We start from the raw sequence: 20,807 nt of genomic DNA on the forward strand, positions 1-20,807 counted from the left end.
AAGACAGCCTCCTGTCCAAGTCAACTAAGGAGCAGTCTAAACAAACGACTACAGCAAGAAGAAAGAAAAGCATTCAGACCAACTGTTATTCCAACCCACACCTATCGATGCGCAAACCTGTCACCTGCAGGAATCTATTCCTTTCTCGTCCGCTAAAGTCAACCCACCATTCACCTCTCTAGTATCGAACTCAGCCAGTCCAGACTCTGGCACTGATCACGTCGTATCATTCGAATTTCGTCATGTCCATAACCCTGATTCCGTAACCTTTTTCACCAAGTCAAATTTTTAAAATATTGACCTGGGTGATGACACAGTTCTCAAATTTCTCCTTTCCTTCATCAAGTTCACTATCTCAGGACACTGTCTGGTAATATTGGAACCAGGTAGGGAAAGTCGGTTTTATTGGGATTCTCCCGTTTTCCCCACATAAAAATTTTGCCATAGGATTTACAGATCCTCCGCCACCTTGAAGGACCCTAAGTCCCATATCGCCCGTTGAATTTTGTGATAATCGCCAGAGTTAGTCGTCGGTTTTTCCGCCGCTGTTTGCTTGCTTACTATTTTACTGAATCGTGACTCAATCAAATCCCGTGCGTATGTATGTATATTTTTTCATTTTTTTCTCACGAAGCCTAACTTAACATACAAACCATGCGTGGGGAGAAGAGAAAGAAAATTTCTGAGCACCCCAATTATAGCTGCCCCTAAGCGTCGGCTTGGGGTCAGTTAATTTTAAACGTGTTTTCTCCCTTCCCTTCTTTGGTTGTGTTTCGGGTTACTGACGAGGAGTGGAAATTTCCGAAAGTAACATAACGAAATAATCACACGTTGATGAAATTGTAGAGAAAACTTATGTCTACGGAACACAAAGCTGAATGATGTAAATTAGTTTGACTTCTTCTATTCAACAGAAGATCGATTTCCGTGCACTTACGTATTTTCAGAACTGTATGAAACTTTCTTTGTGTTACGTCTACATTTTAATCATTTTTCTTGTTTCTCAAAAAAACTCTTCGTTCAATTTTTCTCAAGAAATAAGACATAGATGAATTCCATAAAACACTACTGACAATAACAATAATTGTATGAAAAAAAAGTACCAGGGACCACGAATTAAAACTCGAATTAATTAATTAATACAGCTTTAAAATGAATATTAGTTTTCTTTAATAATTGTATTTTAGTATATGGTGGCTAATTATATTCGTAATTGAAATACAACTTGAAGTCTTACGGTTGTACTCTATTGAGATATTTACCATACACCATCTGTCTTAATCAGTGATGTCGAGAAACCCACTTGTTGAGAAATTTACATGCAAAAACGGCTCGTTTGGGCTGAGAAATCATTTTACATAGAAGAGCGAACAACGTTTCGACCTTCTATGTAAAATGTTTTCTCAGCCCAAACGAGCCGTTTTTGCATGTAGACCATCTGTCTTAGTACTAAATATAGCACCAACAATACGTCTGATGTTTAACAGCAAAATACCATACCTTCGTTCTATAACACACGTGGTGGTGTACGCGGTACATCTGTACTATATGAGGTTAAATATACATTTAATACTATAATTTATCTTTCTTCGCGCGTTATTTAGCTGCTTCGAAATTGAAGTGCATATTTTAAAGGTATATTAGCAGTGTAAAACACAGAAATGTGCTAATTACTTATTTTAAAACATCCAAGCCAATATTTGTGACAACTACATCATAAAGTGTCAAAACTGAATATTATTAATCAACATCTTGAAACATCCAGTCCTCTTCCTCAGTGAAGCAGCTAAATAACGTTGGTTAATAATATTCTCTGTAAATAATCACGAGCTATTTACCATTGAGTAATTTTACTGGTTCTATAACAATGTATTACACGTCTTCGTTTTGTCGGAGAAACTTCAGTGACCTGCTAATATTTGTATGTATTTACAATTTAACTTTTATGATTTTTTATGACCCCTAATACCTTGAAATATCACAATCGTTTACACAGATAATCGATTTCCCCTCGTAAAGATCATCACAGTTTTCACAATGTTTTCCATTCAAGCATTTCATTTCCAAACTCAACCAGTTTGGTCTGCAGTTGATTCACGGACGCTGAAGAATGTGACGTTGAAGTTCATTCCAAGATTTCTCAATTAAACTGGGAAACAGTAGTGCCGTTGACAAAAAAAACGTAAAAAGACGACTAAATTCAGAGTTATACTTTTTAAAACATATCTGGAGAATAAAAGATCTGTTGTTTCATTACTTTGGAAGGTTCCTTTTCCATCAGACTAAAAAGTCAACATTCTAATATCAACGTTATTAATAATAACACTCTAGATGTTATTCCTCTTACCATAGCCCCACACCCTTACACCATTTCCGTCAGCTTGTGCAACCGAAAAAATATAAACATGGTTAATTGTCTCATTGCTTTCTCCGTATATTTACTTTACTGCAACTACAAGAAAAGTGAAGTGCAACTCTTCAAATCACACAGCATGCTTCCAGTCATTTACTGTGTATAGTTTGTGACAAAAGCACCATTGAAACCGTGTTAACCTACTGGCTGTTGGTTTCAGACTGATTTTCATCTGCCATATGACATTTTTTTTGTTATACCTATCATACTGGATAGTTGAAGATACTTGTATCCTAACCACTGTTGAGAAATGTGAATAAATGAAACCATATTTGCTTTCAGTCAGTTTCCAGTAATTAGCAACCACATCTTCTCCAATAGTTATATATGTATTTCCTTTGTATTTATATTGTTCATAGACTTTAATAACAGATGTCTTTAAACAGTCAAGCAAGAAAAAGGTATTTGAAAATTATGCTTTAGCTAGACACGCATCCACTATCATGTCCCATTTAAAGCTGAAGAGATCCTTGTTCTTACTCGTTATCTTGTAAAATTACCCTAATATGAGTACATCCTTGAATTCAGGCTCAGAAAAATAATCTGGTACATCACATCACATGACTAGATCCTCGTAAAATGTTCAGTCATTGTACATTTTGACACTGGTTTAACAAGATTCAATGAGAAATTATGAGTTTACTTAGTCGTTCGTAGACAGACTTTGAGATATATGTACAGGTCCAAACGTAAAAGGTAAGACGTAATTATGACACTTGTAGCTAGTCGATGTCAGTCTGTCAACGTACGTTGTGAAAAGACCTTAACAGCCTCTACTAATGTCAATTTATAGAGCAGTTAAATATGAGTAATTAAGCTCACTTCTTGTACAATTTTACCACCAGGGAGCGTTACACCCTCCACGTTCCCACCATGCCCTTATATCTGGATACACTTTTCTGAATATATCTGTCCAACACGTCAAGGAAATCGGCTAAGTCCTTGGGTGATTTGAAATCACGCACATCAATATAAGATCCACTTGGAGCCATTGAGGAATAATCTCCACCACCTAATACGACTGGTACAACATACCTTGACAAGGGGGCAAAGAATTTTTCACTTATGTAGTCCTTACAGATCTTATTTTCGAATGCTAGGTAGAATTTATAATGTTCTTCTAACCAGTTATAACAATCTGTGCTCCTTTTAGGAAGACACTGAGAGTTAGAAAAATTACAGGGGCCCACAATATCTACAGAAATATATTGTCGTAGTTTTAACACATACTCTTCACGATGAGATTTAGTTTGACAGTGCGAAACAAACCACGCCACCAAGCGATCTTTTCTGGCATCAAATGGAACAATGCTTTCCTGGAACTGTTTTAGGCGTGATTTTTTTTTAACTTGTCCGTACCCCTTATATATAATATCTGAGTCTCTGCGATACGTAATTGTCCAGTTTATAGAATTTAGATATTTTATTTCCCAAAAACGATTTCGTCGTGGATAGAAAGGGCCATCTTTTGCCCAAAAGACCCATACTTGCTCAGAACGCCGTCTGTTGGTTGTTGGAGGAAGCTGTAATTCAGGATACGGTATCAATACAGCATCACTATCGTTCATACTTGCTTTATCTTCCTTCAAAATGCAATTTTTATATTCACAAGAACTAAAATTTCCTCTATCGTAGAATAAGTCCAACTGAAGCGATTTTCTAAAAATTCGAAATTCCAATTTTGATATCCAAACAGATATGATATACCGTTTAGAATCAGAAGCTAAGTGTTTCAGTTGAATATCATCTTTTGTTTTCGTTGAAAATGAATTAGGTTTCAGAGGCAGCTTTTCCAAATTATCATTAAATAAAACAACTGACAACAAAGTGATGCCCAATAACACAGAGAGAATCGTAAAGCGTCTGTTCAGCCTGGTAGCTTTCATTTCTAAACAGTTACTCAGAGAGAAACCCAAATTTAACAAATAAAAGTATGTACATATGATTCACGGATAGACACAAGAAAAATGCAGACGAGATCTTTGGTCTTTCGTTTACAAAATATTGACACACAGTAGATGGTTGGTTTGTATACCTAGCACATGTTTAACTCTAGTAACATATATCTAAAAAAACATTGGATCTTCACCACCTGTTGTTACTCACAGGATATTATTAGTAGGTAATACAGTAGAAGGTCACGTGACAGATGTACATTTATGACGTATGTTATTAAACAGAAAGCTTCACAACTGATTGTCTGTCGGCGCCTACACAAGTATCGAAATCCAATTTTTGCGTTATAAGCTTTCAGACTTACCTCTGAACCTCTGTAGGCGTACACTTATTAATTCATATATTCATATCTGAATGAAAATGTCTTAAATAAGGCTTACAGACCGCTATTTTTTTTTTTTTTTGCATTTTATTAACGTTTCTCAATCTCGAAAATCCACTTTGTTAATTTGTATCTAATAAAATACAACAAATTAACTTTCACAAGTTAGAAGAGATATATTTAAATAAGGTAAATTAATCGGTTCAGTTATAAAAACTGGTTGCCTGGTGTTTCTGGAAGAAACGTCTTTCTGTACGTTTGGTTTTGTCTTGAATTTTCACATCATTATTTTAGTAATAAAAAGTTTAAGAAATAATAACAACTAAGTGATAGTTAAGAAAAAAGCAGTTATTTCCTTATTTTGTATTAATTCCAATTAACCAGGCCGACAGAGGAACTGTAGCGATGCTATCACGAGTAGAAGATGGTGTCGAAAAGTGGCTTCCAACCGCTTGTCTGAAGTCTTAAGATACATCCAATGAAGAAAGAAACAACGATGGAAGAACCTTATAGAAAAGATAACTATATGATTTGTACAAGTGTTCAAAATTCGTGAACATATTTGTTTCCTTCTTCGTTCATTGTAAAATAAGAAAGTTTCATAACTTCCTCTCTGAAATTTCTTGAATACAATAATTTAATAGACGTTACTTCTGACAGCCTAGCTCTATGACCATCCTTACGGAACAAACCTTCTGTGATGAGGACAGGTATTAGAAACCACACACAGCAATCGAGTGGAAACTAAATTGTCATTCTGAGCTACTTTTCACCACAAGGTCACCGAGATTTATACGGAGCAGGGGGTAATCATGTACATATGGTCAACTTTTATAGAGATTTCCTCGTGACCCCCGTGGCAGGGTAAAGTTTGTTCATTTTGAATTTCACGCAAAGTTACACAAGGGCTATCTGCGATAGCCGTCCATAATTTGGCAGTGTAAGACTATATGGAAGACAACCAGTCATCACCACCCACCGCCAACTACTGGGCTACTCTTTTAGCATCGAATAGTGGGATTGATCGTCATATTATAACGCCCCCTCGGCTGAAAGGACAAGCATGTTTGGTGTAACGGGTAGGGTAGAGTAGGTAAAGGTACTAATACCAAAAATTAAAAAAAATGTTTATTTGCATTCTATGAATATGAAATTAGTATGAATAACATTTAAGTTAATTATTTTCACTAATAATATTAATTTTAAGACTTCTTAAACCTGTTCTTACAAAACTGTTATTGTTTTACACTATTGACGGAAATGATAATATGAATTCTAACACTTATTTGTGGTTTATTTTAAAAACATCAACGGTTTCATAAAAACAGGTTTCTGAGAAACGTTTTACAGAACAAAACCAAAACTCTTGATCAGCCCAAAAGTTAACTGATAAAATCAATCAATTTCTCATCTAATCAAATTACTCAACTTACTTTATAGTTGGCCCAGCATGGTCAGGTGGTTAAGGCACTCGACTCGTTATCTGAGGGTAGCGAGTTGGAATCAACGTTACACCAAACATTGCTCGCCCTTTCAGCCGTGTGGACGTTATAATGTTACAGTCAATCCCACTATTCGTTGGTAAAAGAATAGCCCAAGAGTTGGCGGTGGGTGGTGATGACTAGCTGCCTTCCCTCTAGTCTTACACTGCTAAATTAGGGACGGCTAGATTAGATAGCCCTCGAGTAGCTTTGCGCGAAATTCAAAACAAACCAATACTTTGTAGTTCAGAATGAAAGACAATGTTTAGAAACTTGCACAAACACGGGATCTAAGTGGTTTTGATGTACTATTTACACAACGAAAAACAACCCTTTATTTTTTCTCTACATTATACCTATGATTACACTTACGTTTCGCCTCCCAGTGACACATCGTCATGTCTACGGACTTACAGCGCAAAAACTCAGCGTTTGATACTTATGGTGGGCAGAGAACAGATAACACACTGTGTACCTTTGTATTTAACTTCGAGTATGGCTTACTTATTAGATAGAATCAATTTATTTATATTCTATAATAGTAATATTATTACTATTTTGTCAATATAGATATTTTAAAACAGAGTTCCACAGTTAAAATTTTTATTGCTGAGAATATTGTTGCCCTTATTAAGACCTCGGAAAGAAAGCCGAAAACATGCAAGTAAAAATGTTTTAACGTAGACAAAATCCGTGTATAATTCTATATAATAATATATCTATGCTATAAATCTTTAACAACTTTTATTAAGAGCTAGTTAAACGTGACGGAAAATATTGTTTACCTCTAACTTCTATGCTCGTTCAAAATGATTTTTTGTACAATAATTGAGAAAATTTTGCATCATTGCCTACGATGTGTTTTTGTTTTTAAATCAAAGTCGTTATTAACCGTGCAGCAAAATAATAATTTTGACGTTATTTCAAATTAGATTTTTCGTCGCACGGGTAATAACGGCTTTTATTTTAAAAGTTTTATCAACTTGAAAATCAGAAATAAAAACGAATAAATATTTAAACGCATTCATTTCCGCTAGTAGTATTAATTATAACACTTTTTGACCCTAAGATTTTGTTGTATCATTCAACAGATGGCAGCATATACTTCTCTTTTTATGGATTAAGTTCGTTTTTGAATTTCAAGCAAAGCTACTCGACGGCTATTTGCCCTAGTCGTCCCTAATTCTACAGTGTAAGACTAGAGGGAAGGCAGCTAGTCATCACCACCCACCGCCAACTCTTGGGCTACTCTTTTACCAACGAATAGTGGGATTGACCGTCACATTATACACCCCCACGGCTGGGAGGGCGAGCATGTTTAGCGCGACGCGGGCGAGAAGAAGTGTTAAGAGATACACTTACAGGCTAAAATCCTATTAAGTCATTCATATTTGTACACATTTATCTTTAAACACTGAAAAGTTGCAACAAAATTAGATCACCTACGATTACGTCAAATAATAATTTAACAACATGTCGCACACCTACAAGTTTTGACTGTATATCTTTTAATGTATTCACGAGTTTCAGACAATACACCCTGAATTTGTCGAAATGAAATATTGAACTGCAAAGTGGTGAGATTGTTTCGACTTCGTCATTAGGCGTAGTAAAACGTTTGCTTCTCACGCAAGTTTAAAACAAACAAACCATGATCTTGAATATGCATTTTTAGAGCAGAAGGAACGAAAAATACATTTAAATTCATGCTAACTTATGTCCAACACGATTTATTAGTAACATTTATACTTAACCGTTAGATGGCGCGGTAAGCAAACAGTCTTGCTATTGAGTTAACCAAAATTAACTCGCATGTCGCAATAAACATAATTAAATAAATAGTATACACCAGGTATATACCATGTTAGTCTTATGAAACATGCTGTCGTGCTATACATTAGGAACTATACACCAGGTACGTCTTATATCAGTCCTGTGAGATATGCTTTTGTGCTAGACTTTAGGAGCTATAACACAAGTGCGTCCCATGTCAGTCTTGTGAGATATTCTGTTGTGCTAGACCCCAATTAATGAATTATGCACACATATTTAGTCCCCTTTTATAGAAAAAACCTCAAAATACTTGGAAGTGTGCAGATAAGTTGCTAAATGATATCAGGTTTAAGTATATTTAAGTTATCCGGAAAGGCTTGACATTTTTGGATATAGGTGTAAAAAAACTGTTAAATTTAAACTCTCTTGATATGAACAGCTGTTAAAGCGGCAGAATTAGAATATTAGAAATGCACTTAAAAATTAAGGGTAAAGGTTCGCACTTGAAACGTAGACTAACACAATTTTTTTATATAAAATTTTGTTGTCTTTGATTAAAATAATAAACGTCTGTTACCATTACTTTGACATTAATTTGTTACGATTGTGCTGTATTTGCACTTCTTTCTCCCTTCTTTCGTTCATAAACTTCATTTAGGTTGTACTTATTTCTCTCAAAAGTTGATTCATACTAATGTAAAATAATACATTACCGTTTATTACAATAATCCATGGCACATAGATTTAAAAATAGGTTGTGTTTCTTATTGGTAGCTTATCACTTTCTTCCTTCGCTTCTCTTAGTTTATTCGTTCTCTCTGTTACATCTACCCGAACCCCTCCATTTGCACAACAGTAAATCTGAAGGCTTATAGTGCCTAATACTGAGTTTTGATACTTGTGATGGACATAACTCAAGCAGCCTGTTATGTAACTATGTGCTCAATAACAGGCAATAGCACAACTTCTGGTCATTCATTTCATTTGAACTCATGTCTTTTATATTCCTTTTTTGACCATAAATATATTTCCTGAATATCAGATTACAAAGTTTCATGACCGTAGGGGTCTTGTTCTTTCCATAACACTGAACTTAGAAATGCGGCTGCTCACTTCAATCATTTTACATTGACTTAGAGTACTTTAATTCCCTAATTTATTAGAAACTATCAAATTAATTAATTGCTTTGATGTTCTGAGTGGGTAAGTCACGTCCTTGATTGACAGAACGACTTGTTGTCACGCTGCATTTTCTAGGAGTCTTCCTTATCATTATCTCTTGATAAACAATATTTCAACAATATTATAAAAGGAGACAGTTATTCAAAGTTATGGATACAACTCTAATAAACATTAATGTAAGGAAGTTTTGTACATACGTTTGGCTTATTTTGAATATACTATTTTCAAACAAATGGATTGTGTGTTCTCTGTTTATTGTTGACATTTATCACTAACAAGTCACAGACACCTACTGTAAAAGAATTCCAGTCCATATTGAAAATCTGACATATAATATGAAGATAATTTACAATACATGTAGTAATTTATTTTGTTTTAAAAATTTGATTTATAAATTTATTATTTTCTTTTCACTGTTTAATGTCTTTATTCAAAGTTATTCAGTTTAAAAACAATACGAACGAATAAAAGTATTTATTCTCATTTTTCTAAAACTATTTCCACAAATGTACATACTTTATAATAATCTGGTATCTCCCAGCTCAAAGTAGTACTCTAAAACCAAAGATCAACCACCTAAATTATCAAGGATTCAACCCCTATTGCCCCACAATAGCACAGCAGTATGTTTGCGGGGCTTATACTAAAGAAACCGGGTTTTTGACATACGTGGTGGGCAGAGCACCGATAGTCCTTTGCGAAGTTTGCACTTAATAATAAGTAACAATAACCCTTACTGAACAAATCTGTCTTCAGATGGGTCGTGACATAGTTCTCCACTAATATTAAAGACTGTTATCCACTCGCACCAACCCCTGCCTTCTTATATTAAATACAGTATTATTTTCCTGGAACTCATGTTTCATCAAGCACTCTCTGCACTGTTTCTGTAATTTCTCTACTTAACAAAAAACGATTCAAAGTTTTCTACAGGAACAAGTTCGCAACTGTTTTCAACAGGATTACCAATTTTCTTTTAAAAAATTAGATTACGTTATACAAAATTATCGTATTAGTCATAATGTGTGTGTGTTTTTCGTATAGCAAAGCCACAAAGGTTATCTGCTCAACCCACCGAGGGAATCGAACCCTGATTTGAGGCTTGTAAATCCGGAGACACACCGCTCTACTAGCGGGGAACATTAGTCATACAATAACACTTCATTGCCTTCTGTATTTCAACATAATTTCCTACTTTTATTTTTCACAACACATCTGAAAATCAGTCTGCTCTATCCAGAGTCTGAGGTTCGTTTTGGATAAAAAACTTCCATTCTAACAGGACTTTGAAATCAAAACTTGAAAAAATGCTCTAATAACAAAGGCAACAACTAGAAAAAAATTACGTGATTGTGATTTTTGTTTATTAAAAGTTCTTTTTTACTTTTCATTGTTACTGGTGCTGTTATGACCTACTGCCCTTAAAAAGCACTGAACAGATAACCTTTCACGTGGATCGTTACATTATACTTTTTGTTCACAGTGGTTTTAGTCCTATCACAAAATGTTTTGGTCAACAAGCGGACACCTACATGAAATCTTTTTGAATAACAAATCAGAGAACATATTTAAGTAAATCTCATACAATATTTATAAAGCAAACACAGTAATTTAGAATATTTGCCTTTGTATACTCAACACAATGTTGCGTAATGTAGTTTACCATCTTTTGTGGAACACAGGGCTGAATGATGTAGTTTATCCTCCTTTATTACATATAAGATTGAATGATACAGCTTAACATTCTTTTATCCAACATAACGGTGGATGATAAAGTTTGCCTTCCTTTATTGGCTTTTTTGTACTCAATACTAAGTTGAATGATACACACACAACACAAAGATTAATGACACAGTTTACCATCTTACAGACAACACAAGGATGAATCACACAGTTTACCATCTTACACACAACACAAAGATTAATGACACAGTTTACCATCTTACAGACAACACAAGGATGAATCACACAGTTTACCATCTTACAGACAACACAAGGATGAATCACACAGTTTACGCTCCTTTACTCAACAGAAGGTTTAACAATATAATTTATCATCTTTAGACTTGTAGACTAAGCAATTTTCGAATTATTAAATTTATTTATTTTATCTGTCATTGTTATATAATGTGAAAATTGTAATTGGGCCAATGACACTTTTCTTCAGTTCCCAATCTAATACTTAGCTTTTTTTTTTATAGTGACTAAAAACACGATCGCACCAGTTTTGATATTTTTGACTATGATATAGATCCAGCTGATCTATCTTTGGTTCTGGATATTTTGATATTGATTCGTATTTGAGACTGGTATTTGCCTAGCTTTTCAGACGTACGAATTTTCTCTGTCAAGATGTTTCCCGTGATTTTAATTCTTGACGAATTACCCCTTGATTTCGCCCATCAACAAATCGCTACGTTTATTGACCGTTATAAACCAGATGTAACCGTTGACCCGAGGAAAATCAGGATCCTTCGAAGTGGCGGTGTATTTCTCCAGCGTTCCTCCATGGACGACCTTATTTATTAATGTAAACCGTGGAATATCAGATTAATGTGTGGTACTCCACCACGAAAATCCCAACTAACCTGTTGTCTGTCTTCCTTGGAGACATTTATCCATCTATTTCCCATTCGACATCCAAAACTCGCTGGAAGCAGCTACCACATCCAAACTAAATGCTGTTCATCAAATCCAATCCAGATCACAGGCCTATCCACCCATTTCATGAAGGTGATAACCTATTCTAAAAAAAAAGCATTACTCTGGTCATTCCTATTTATAAATCTGGTAATATTTCTGATTTTACGAATTATAGACCTATTTTCCTTATACATTTCTCAAACTATTTGAAAAATCTATGAAGATTAAATTTTACTCATTTCTTGATAGACATTCAGTTTTGTCTCTTCTCAATTTGGCTTTCGGCCTGGGCTTGAAACGGAGGTTGCTGTTGCTAAACTTGTGGGAGTATTACAGCTTTGGATTCTGATCTTCATCCAATTGCTGTTTTTCTTGACTTAGCCAAAGCTTTTGATTCTGTTAATCATAAAATATTGTTAAATAAATTATCTTATTATGGTTTTAGAGGCATTGTTTTTGATTGTTTTTTCTTACTTTCACAATAGAAAGCAATCAGTTTGATCCATAATAATTATAGTGATTGGCTTACAATTAATGTTGGAGTACCACAAGGTTCTGTTCTGGGCCTTTATTATTTCTCATTATATAAATGATATTCTACCAACAGTTTTTGAGATATCCAAGCCTATGCCGATGATATTGTTGTTGTTTATAGTAAGCCAAATCTAATTAATGAAGCCATTATTTCTAGTGATCTTAATAAAATTAAAATTGGCTTTTCTGTAATGACTTATCCTTAAATATATCTAAATCTTTTCTTCTTCAGTTTAACCTTTATGGTGTATTCCAGCTTTTCCTTCTATTTTTTATCATTCTAGTGATTGTTATACTTACCCCTAATTGTAAGTGTCCCAAATTGACTCAAGTTTCCTCTGTTAAATTTTAGGAATTATTTTAGATCGAAAATTAAATTGGCAATTTCATATTAATTTTTTAGTTAATAAATTAAAATATAGTTCTATGCTAATTTTGAACTTAGTCATTGTGCTCCTTATCATATTTTGTTAAGTGTATATTATGCTCTCTTTCAATCTTTCTTACAATATTGTATTTCAATTTGGGTGGCACATATAAGACTTTTAATTCCTATTCACAAGTTGCAAAAAAAGTGTTTTCTCTCTATTTTTATTCATAGGCTTGATACCGATTTCAGTAAATTTAACTCCCCTTTCATATGATAAACTTTATTTATATTTTTTTAGCTTTATCTACATTGCATGTTTCTTTTAATAGGCCTTTTAAGTCACTTCATATTTTTTACACGACTTCAATCTTTTTTCCAATTAATGTACCCACAATCTCACGTAAAACAGTTACACTTCATCAATATCTTTATTTGGCACCTCGTATTCATAATTTTATTCCTTATAGTATAAGATCTTCTATTAATCGTGTTAATCAAAAGAAATACTTAAAACAATGGATCTGTAAATACTGATGATAATATTCTGGGAACTTTACATTGATTTTGTAAGTTTTGATTTTACATTTTATGTGTTTAACCATCACAGGACGAGTAACTCTTTGTTGATGGTTTTATAATGATATTTGATTTTTGTGTCTAATTTATTGCTTAATAAATTTATTATTATTATTATTATTATTACCCACGGTTGTTTTCTGCATTTCTTCCATTAAAGAGCCGAACAGCCTCGCCGAAGACCACCACTTCAGTTTAACAAGCCTGTCACCTAACATACTTCAAAATCAAGCCCGCCGCCGACCAAAACGTCACCTTCCAATAATGCCTTTTTACTCATTTTACTGACGAAAAACAACTCTAACCAACGCCGAAGACAGCCTCCTGTCCAAGTCAACTAAGGAGCAGTCTAATCAAACGACTACAGCGAGAAGAAAGAAAAGCACTCAGACTCAACTGTCATTCCAACCCACACCCATCGATGCCCAAACCAGTCACCTGCAGGAATCTATTCCTTTCTCGTCCGCTAAAGTCAACCCACCATTCACCTCTAGTATCGAACTCAGCCAGTCCAGACTCTGGCACTGATCACGTCGTATCATTCGAATCTCGTCATGTCCATAACCCTGATTCCGTAACCTTTTCACCAAGTCAAATTTTCAAAATATTGACCTGGGTGATGAAACAGTTCTCAAATTCCTCCTTTCCTTCATCAAGTTCACTATCTCAGGACACTGTCTGGTAATATTGGAACCAGGTAGGGAAAGTCGGTTTTCTTGGGATTCTCCCGTTTTCCCCACATAAAATTTTGCCATAGGATTTACAGATCCTCCGCCACCTTGAAGGACCCTAAGTCCCATATCGCCCGTTGAATTTTGTGATAGTCGCCAGAGTCAGTCGTCGGTTTTCCGCCGCTGTTTGCTTGCTTACTATTTTACTGAATCGTGACTCAATCAAACTCCGTGCGTATGTATGTATATTTTTTCTTTTTTTCTCACGAAGCCTAACTTAACATACAAACCATGCGTGGAGAAGAGAGAAAGAAAATTTCTGAGCACCCCATTATAGCTGCCCCTAAGCGTCGGCTTGGGGTCAGTTAATTTTAAACGTGTTTTCTCCCTTCTCTTCTCTTGGTTGTGTTTAGGGTTACTGACGAGGAGTGGAAATTTCCGAAAGTATAACGAAATAATCACACGTTGATGAAATTGTAGAGAGACTTATGTCTACGGAACACAAAGCTGAATGATGTAAATTAGTTTGACTTCTTCTATTCAACAGAAGATCGATTTCCGTGTACTTACGTATTTTCAGAACTGTATGAAACTTTCTTTGTGTTACGTCTACATTTTAATCATTTTTCTTGTTTCTCAAAAAAACTCTTTGTTCAATTTTTCTCAAGAAATAAGACATCGATGAATTCCATAAAACACCACTGACAATAACAATAATTGTATTAAAAAAAGTACCAGGGACCACGAATTAAAACTCGAATTAATTAATTAATACAGCTTTAAAATGAATATTAGTTTTCTTTAATAATTGTATTTTAGTATATGGTGGCTAATTATATTCGTAATTGAAATACAACTTGAAGTCTTACGGTTGTACTCTATTGAGATATTTACCATACACCATCTGTCTTAGTACTAAATATAGCACCAACAATACGTCTGATGTTTAACAGCAAAATACCATAACTTCGTTCTATAACACACGTGGTGGTGTACGCGGTACATCTGTACTATATGAGGTTAAATATACATTTAATACTATAATTTATCTTTCTTCGCGCGTTATTTAGCTGCTTCGAAATTGAAGTGCATATTTTAAAGATATATTAGCAGTGTAAAACACAGAAATGTGCTAATTACTTATTTTAAAACATCCAAGCCAATATTTGTGACAGCTACATCATAAAGTGTCAAAACTGAATATTATTAATTAACATCTTGAAACATCCAGTCCTCTTTCTCAGTGAAGCAGCTAAATAACGTTGGTTAATAATATTCTCTGTAAATAATCACGAGCTATTAAGTTAGGTGAATCATTGTAAATAGTAGTTACTGAAATACCTTGTTTGATAACACGCGAACGTTTAGTGTTACTTTTGGTACATAAATTATTTTTATCGCAAATTTTCAAGTAACTTTATGAGTTTTCAATATACCAAAATTATAAACAAACAAACAAATACAGAAAACATTTTGGATTGATTAATTGTAGATCAAAATGATCCAATTGATCTTATTTAATTTATTTTCTATTAATAACAGTAAAACAGACGCAAAATATTTAAAGCTACTATTTTTTTAGACATTCAGACGTGTTCTAACAACCAGGTTTACACGAGTTTCCTTTCATAGAAATTATTACAGATTTAACCGATAGGTTTGTTGCTAGTAAAACGCTCATTGTTACTCCACTTGATTTAAATTGCACATTTATTGTCTGCTGCATTCAAGAGACGTGGTTTAGGACAATTAACAAATTCGAGATGTGTATCTATCTATATATATATTCTTTTGATTCCGGTGCGCTCTGTTTATTGCACATTTTACAATTATTATTTCCTTTCTATCCGTCCTCTTTAGTGCGACATCGGTAAATATCACGCCTTATAACCCTAAAAACAGGACTTTGATACTAATGGTGGGAACAGCACTAATAGTCTATTGTATAGCTTTGTGCTCAATAACAAACAAACTAAAGCCATTTCTGAAACGTTACGAGTTATCTAAGAACATTACAATAGTGTTCTCATGCGTGGACGTTAGAAATTTATTATCCTTTAGAAGGAAGTTCCAGCGTTTTTTTTAAAAAATCAGATCATATAACATTACTATTACTAGCTCATTGAATCAAGTTAAGGTCAGTATTATTTACTTTCGTACCAAGTTTAACTTAATCTTAGAAATTTAAAATAAAAATTGTAACTAAGTTCAGTGGAGGATTGGAAAAACATTACAAGAATCACAGATTGCTTAGATAATGACACAAAGGTTCCATTGGAAGTCTTTGTTGAGCGTTAAGCCTTTGAATTTACAGATAACTTATATATTGTTGCATTTGTTTAACAATGCGACCACAAGGCCTTACCTGTCACATTCCATCGTTAATCAATACATCAAGCTTAAAGGGCTTGAAATTTACCATTGAGTAATTTTACTGGTTCTATAACAATGTATTACACGTCTTCGTTTCGTCGGAGAAACTTCAGTGACCTGCTAATATTTGTAAGTATTTACACATTAACTTTTATGATTTTTTATGACCCTTAGTACCTTGAAATATCACAATCGTTTACACAGATAATCGATTTCCCCTCGTAAAGATCATCACAGTTTTCACAATGTTTTCCATTCAAGCATTTCATTTCCAAACTCAACCAGTTTGGTCTGCAGTTGATTCACGGACACTGAAGAATGTGACGTTGAAGTTCATTCCAAGATTTCTCAATTAAACTGGGAAACAGTAGTGCCGTTGACAAAGAAAACGTAAAAAAAGACGACTAAATTCAGAGTTATACTTTTTAAAACATATCTGGAGAATAAAAGATCTGTTGTTTCATTACTTTGGAAGGTTCCTTTTCCATCAGACTGAAAAGTCAACATTGTAATATCAACGTTATTAATAATAACACTCTAGATGTTATTCCTCTTACCATAGCCCCACACCCTTACACCATTTCCGTCAGCTTGTGCAACCGAAAAAATATAAACATGGTTAATTGTCTCATTGCTTTCTCCGTATATTTACTCTACTGCAACTACAAGAAAAGTGAAGTGCAACTCTTCAAATCACACAGCATGCTTTCAGTCATTTACTGTGTATAGTTTGTGACAAAAGCACCATTGAAACCGTGTTAACCTACTGGCTGTTGGTTTCAGACTGATTTTCATCTGCCATATGACATTTTTTGTTATACCTATCATACTGTATAGTTGAAGATACTTGTATCCTAACCACTGTTGAGAAATGTGAATAAATGAAACCATATTTGCTTTCAGTCAGTTTCCAGTAATTAGCAACCACATCTTCTCCAATAGTTATATATGTATTCCCTTTTTATTTATATTGTTCATAGACTTTAATAACAGATGTCTTTAAACAGTCAAGCAAGAAAAAGGTATTTGAAAATTATGCTTTAGCTAGACACGCATCCACTATCATGTCCCATTTAAAGCTGAAGAGATCCTTGTTCTTACTCGTTATCTTGTAAAATTACCCTAATATGAGTACATCCTTGAATTCAGGCTCAGAAAAATAATCTGGTACATCACATCACATGACTAGATCCTCGTAAAATGTTCAGTCATTGTACATTTTGACACTGGTTTAACAAGATTCAATGAGAAATTATGAGTTTACTTAGTCGTTCGTAGACAGACTTTGAGATATATGTACAGGTCCAAACGTAAAAGGTAAGACGTAATTATGACACTTGTAGCTAGTCGATGTCAGTCTGTCAACGTACGTTGTGAACAGACCTTAACAGCCTCTACTAATGTCAATTTATAGAACAGTTAAATATGAGTAATTAAGCTCACTTCTTGTACAATTTTACCACCAGGGGAGCGTTACACCCTCCACGTTCCCACCATGCCCTTATATCTGGATACACTTTTCTGAATATATCCTGATTGTTCATTCTCTTACACAGTTCACATAAATAACTGTGCTCGATAGCAGTAGGTGGGATTACGTCATACTCTTCTTTCCATTTAAAATACTGACTATAAAGCGAATCATTTCTGTCCAAAACGTCAAGGAAATCGGCTAAGTCCTTGGGTGATTTGAAATCACGCACATCAATATAAGATCCACTTGGAGCCATTGAGGAATAATCTCCACCACCTAATACGACTGGTACAACATACCTTGACAAGGGGGCAAAGAATTTTTCACTTATGTAGTCCTTACAGATCTTATTTTCGAATGCTAGGTAGAATTTATAATGTTCTTCTAACCAGTTATAACAATCTGTGCTCATTTTAGGAAGGCACTGAGAGTTAGAAAATTACAGGGGCCCACAATATCTACAGAAATATATTGTCGTAGTTTTAACACATACTCTTCACGATGAGATTTAGTTTGACAGTGCGAAACAAACCACGCCACCAAGCGATCTTTTCTGGCATCAAATGGAACAATGCTTTCTTGGAACTGTTTTAGGCGTGATTTTTTTTTAACTTGTCCGTACCCCTTATATATAATATCTGAGTCTCTGCGATACGTAATTGTCCAGTTTATAGAATTTAGATATTTTATTTCCCAAAACGATTTCGTCGTGGATAGAAAGGGCCATCTTTTGCCCAAAGACCCATACTTGCTCAGAACGCCGTCTGTTGGTTGTTGGAGGAAGCTGTAATTCAGGATACGGTATCAATACAGCATCACTATCGTTCATACTTGCTTTATCTTCCTTCAAAATGCAATTTTATATTCACAAGAACTAAAATTTCCTCTATCATAGAATAAGTCCAACTGAAGCGATTTTCTAAAAATTCGAAATTCCAATTTTGATATCCAAACAGATATGATATACCGTTTAGAATCAGAAGCTAAACGTTTCAGTTGAATATCATCTTTTGTTTTCGTTGAAAATGAATTAGGTTTCAGAGGCAGCTTTTCCAAATTATCATTAAATAAAACAACTGACAACAAAGTGATGCCCAATAACACAGAGAGAATCGTAAAGCGTCTGTTCAGCCTGGTAGCTTTCATTTCTAAACAGTTACTCAGAGAGAAACCCAAATTTAACAAATAAAAGTTTGTACGTATATTCACGGATAGACACAAGAAAAATGCAGACGAGATCTCTGGTCTTTCGTTTACTAAATATTGACACACAGTAGATGGTTGGTTTGTATACCTAGCACATGCTTAACTCTAGTAACATATATCTAAAAAAACATTGATCTTCACCACCTGTTGTTACTCACAGGATATTATTAGTAGGTAATACAGTAGAAGGTCACGTGACAGATGTACATTTATGACGTATGTTATTAAACAGAAAGCTTCACAACTGATTGTCTGTCGGCGCCTACACAAGTATCGAAATCCAATTTTTGCGTTATAAGCTTTCAAACTTACCTCTGAACCACTGTAGGCGTACACTTATTAATTCATATATTCATATCTGAATAAAAATGTCTTAAATAAGGCTTACAGCCCGCTATTTTTTTATTTTTGCATTTTATTAACGTTTCTCAATCTCGAAAATCCACTTTGTTAATTTGTATCTAGTAAATTACAACAAATTAACTTTCACAAGTTAGAAGAGATATATTTAAATAAGGTAAATTAATCGGTTCAGTTATAAAAACTGGTTGCCTGGTGTTTCTGGAAGAAACGTCTTTCTGTACGTTTGGTTTTGTCTTGAATTTTCACATCATTATTTTAGTAATAAAAAGTTTAAGAAATAATAACAACTAAGTGATAGTTAAGAAAAAAGCAGTTCTTTCCTTATTTTGTATTAATTCCAATTAATCAGGCCGACAGAGGAACTGTAGCGATGCTATCACGAGTAGAAGATGATGTCGAAAAGTGGCCGCTTGTCTGATGTCTTAAGATACATCCAATGAAGAAAGGAACAACGATGGAAGAACCTTATAGAAAAGATAACTATATGATTTGTACAAGTGTTCAAAATTCGTGAACATATTTGTTTCCTTCTTCGTTCATTGTAAAATAAGAAAGTTTCACAACTTCCTCTCTGAAATTTCTTGAATACAATAATTTAATTGTTGTTGTTGTTGTTTTGGAATTTCGCGCAAAGTTACACAAGGGCTATCTGCGCTAGCCGTCCATAATTTGGCAGTGTAAGACTATATGGAAGACAACCAGTCATCACCACCCACCGCCAACTACTGGGCTACTCTTTTAGCATCGAATAGTGGGATTGATCGTCATATTATAACGCCCCCACGGCTGAAAGGACAAGCATGTTTGGTGTAACGGGTAGGGTAGAGTAGGTAAAGGTACTAATACCAAAAATTAAAAAAATGTTTATTTGCATTCTATGAATATGAAATTAGTATGAATAACATTTAATTTAATTATTTTGACTAATAATATTAATTTTAAGACTTCTTAAACCTGTTCTTACAAAACTGTTATTGTTTTACACTATTGACGGAAATGATAATATGAATTCTAACACTTATTTGTGGTTTATTTTAAAACATCAACGGTTTCATAAAAACAGGTTTCTGAGAAACGTTTTACAGAACAAAACCAAAACTCTTGATCAGCCCAAAAGTTAACTGATAAAATCAATCAATTTCTCATCTAATCAAATTACTCAACTTACTTTATAGTTGGCCCAGCATGGTCAGGTGGTTAAGGCACTCGACTCGTTATCTGAGGGTCGCGAGTTCGAATCCACGTCACACCAAACATTGCTCGCCATTTCAGCCGTGTGGGCGTTATAATGTTACAGTCAATCCCACTATTCGTTGGTAAAAGAATAGCCCAAGAGTTGGCGGTGGGTGGTGATGACTAGCTGCCTTCCCTCTAATCTTACACTGCTAAATTAGGGACGGCTAGATTAGATAGCCCTCGAGTAGCTTTGCGCGAAATTCAAAACAAACCAATACTTTGTAGAAGATAAGA

The 20,807-nt window shown here is 34.3% G+C and overlaps 2 protein-coding genes across 2 annotated transcripts; both read right to left on the reverse strand.

Annotated features, from left to right (window-relative positions):
- Positions 1-3,264: 3,264 nt before the first annotated feature.
- Positions 3,265-14,050, reverse strand: LOC143224019 (glycoprotein 3-alpha-L-fucosyltransferase A-like). Its single transcript, XM_076452482.1, has 2 exons — positions 13,863-14,050; positions 3,265-4,072 (listed from the first exon to the last, which is right to left on the reverse strand). The coding sequence occupies exons 1-2, from the start codon at positions 14,048-14,050 to the stop codon at positions 3,265-3,267; spliced, it is 996 nt and encodes a 331-aa protein (XP_076308597.1).
- A 3,683-nt stretch (positions 14,051-17,733) lies between these two features.
- On the reverse strand, positions 17,734-18,597 carry LOC143224020 (glycoprotein 3-alpha-L-fucosyltransferase A-like). Its single transcript, XM_076452483.1, has 2 exons — positions 18,517-18,597; positions 17,734-18,192 (listed from the first exon to the last, which is right to left on the reverse strand). Exons 1-2 carry the CDS (start codon positions 18,595-18,597, stop codon positions 17,734-17,736), a joined length of 540 nt encoding a protein of 179 aa, XP_076308598.1.
- Positions 18,598-20,807: the final 2,210 nt, after the last annotated feature.

Source organism: Tachypleus tridentatus, chromosome 8 (genome assembly GCF_004210375.1).
Source record: "Tachypleus tridentatus isolate NWPU-2018 chromosome 8, ASM421037v1, whole genome shotgun sequence".
In the NCBI taxonomy this organism is placed as follows: Eukaryota; Metazoa; Arthropoda; class Merostomata; order Xiphosura; family Limulidae; genus Tachypleus; species Tachypleus tridentatus.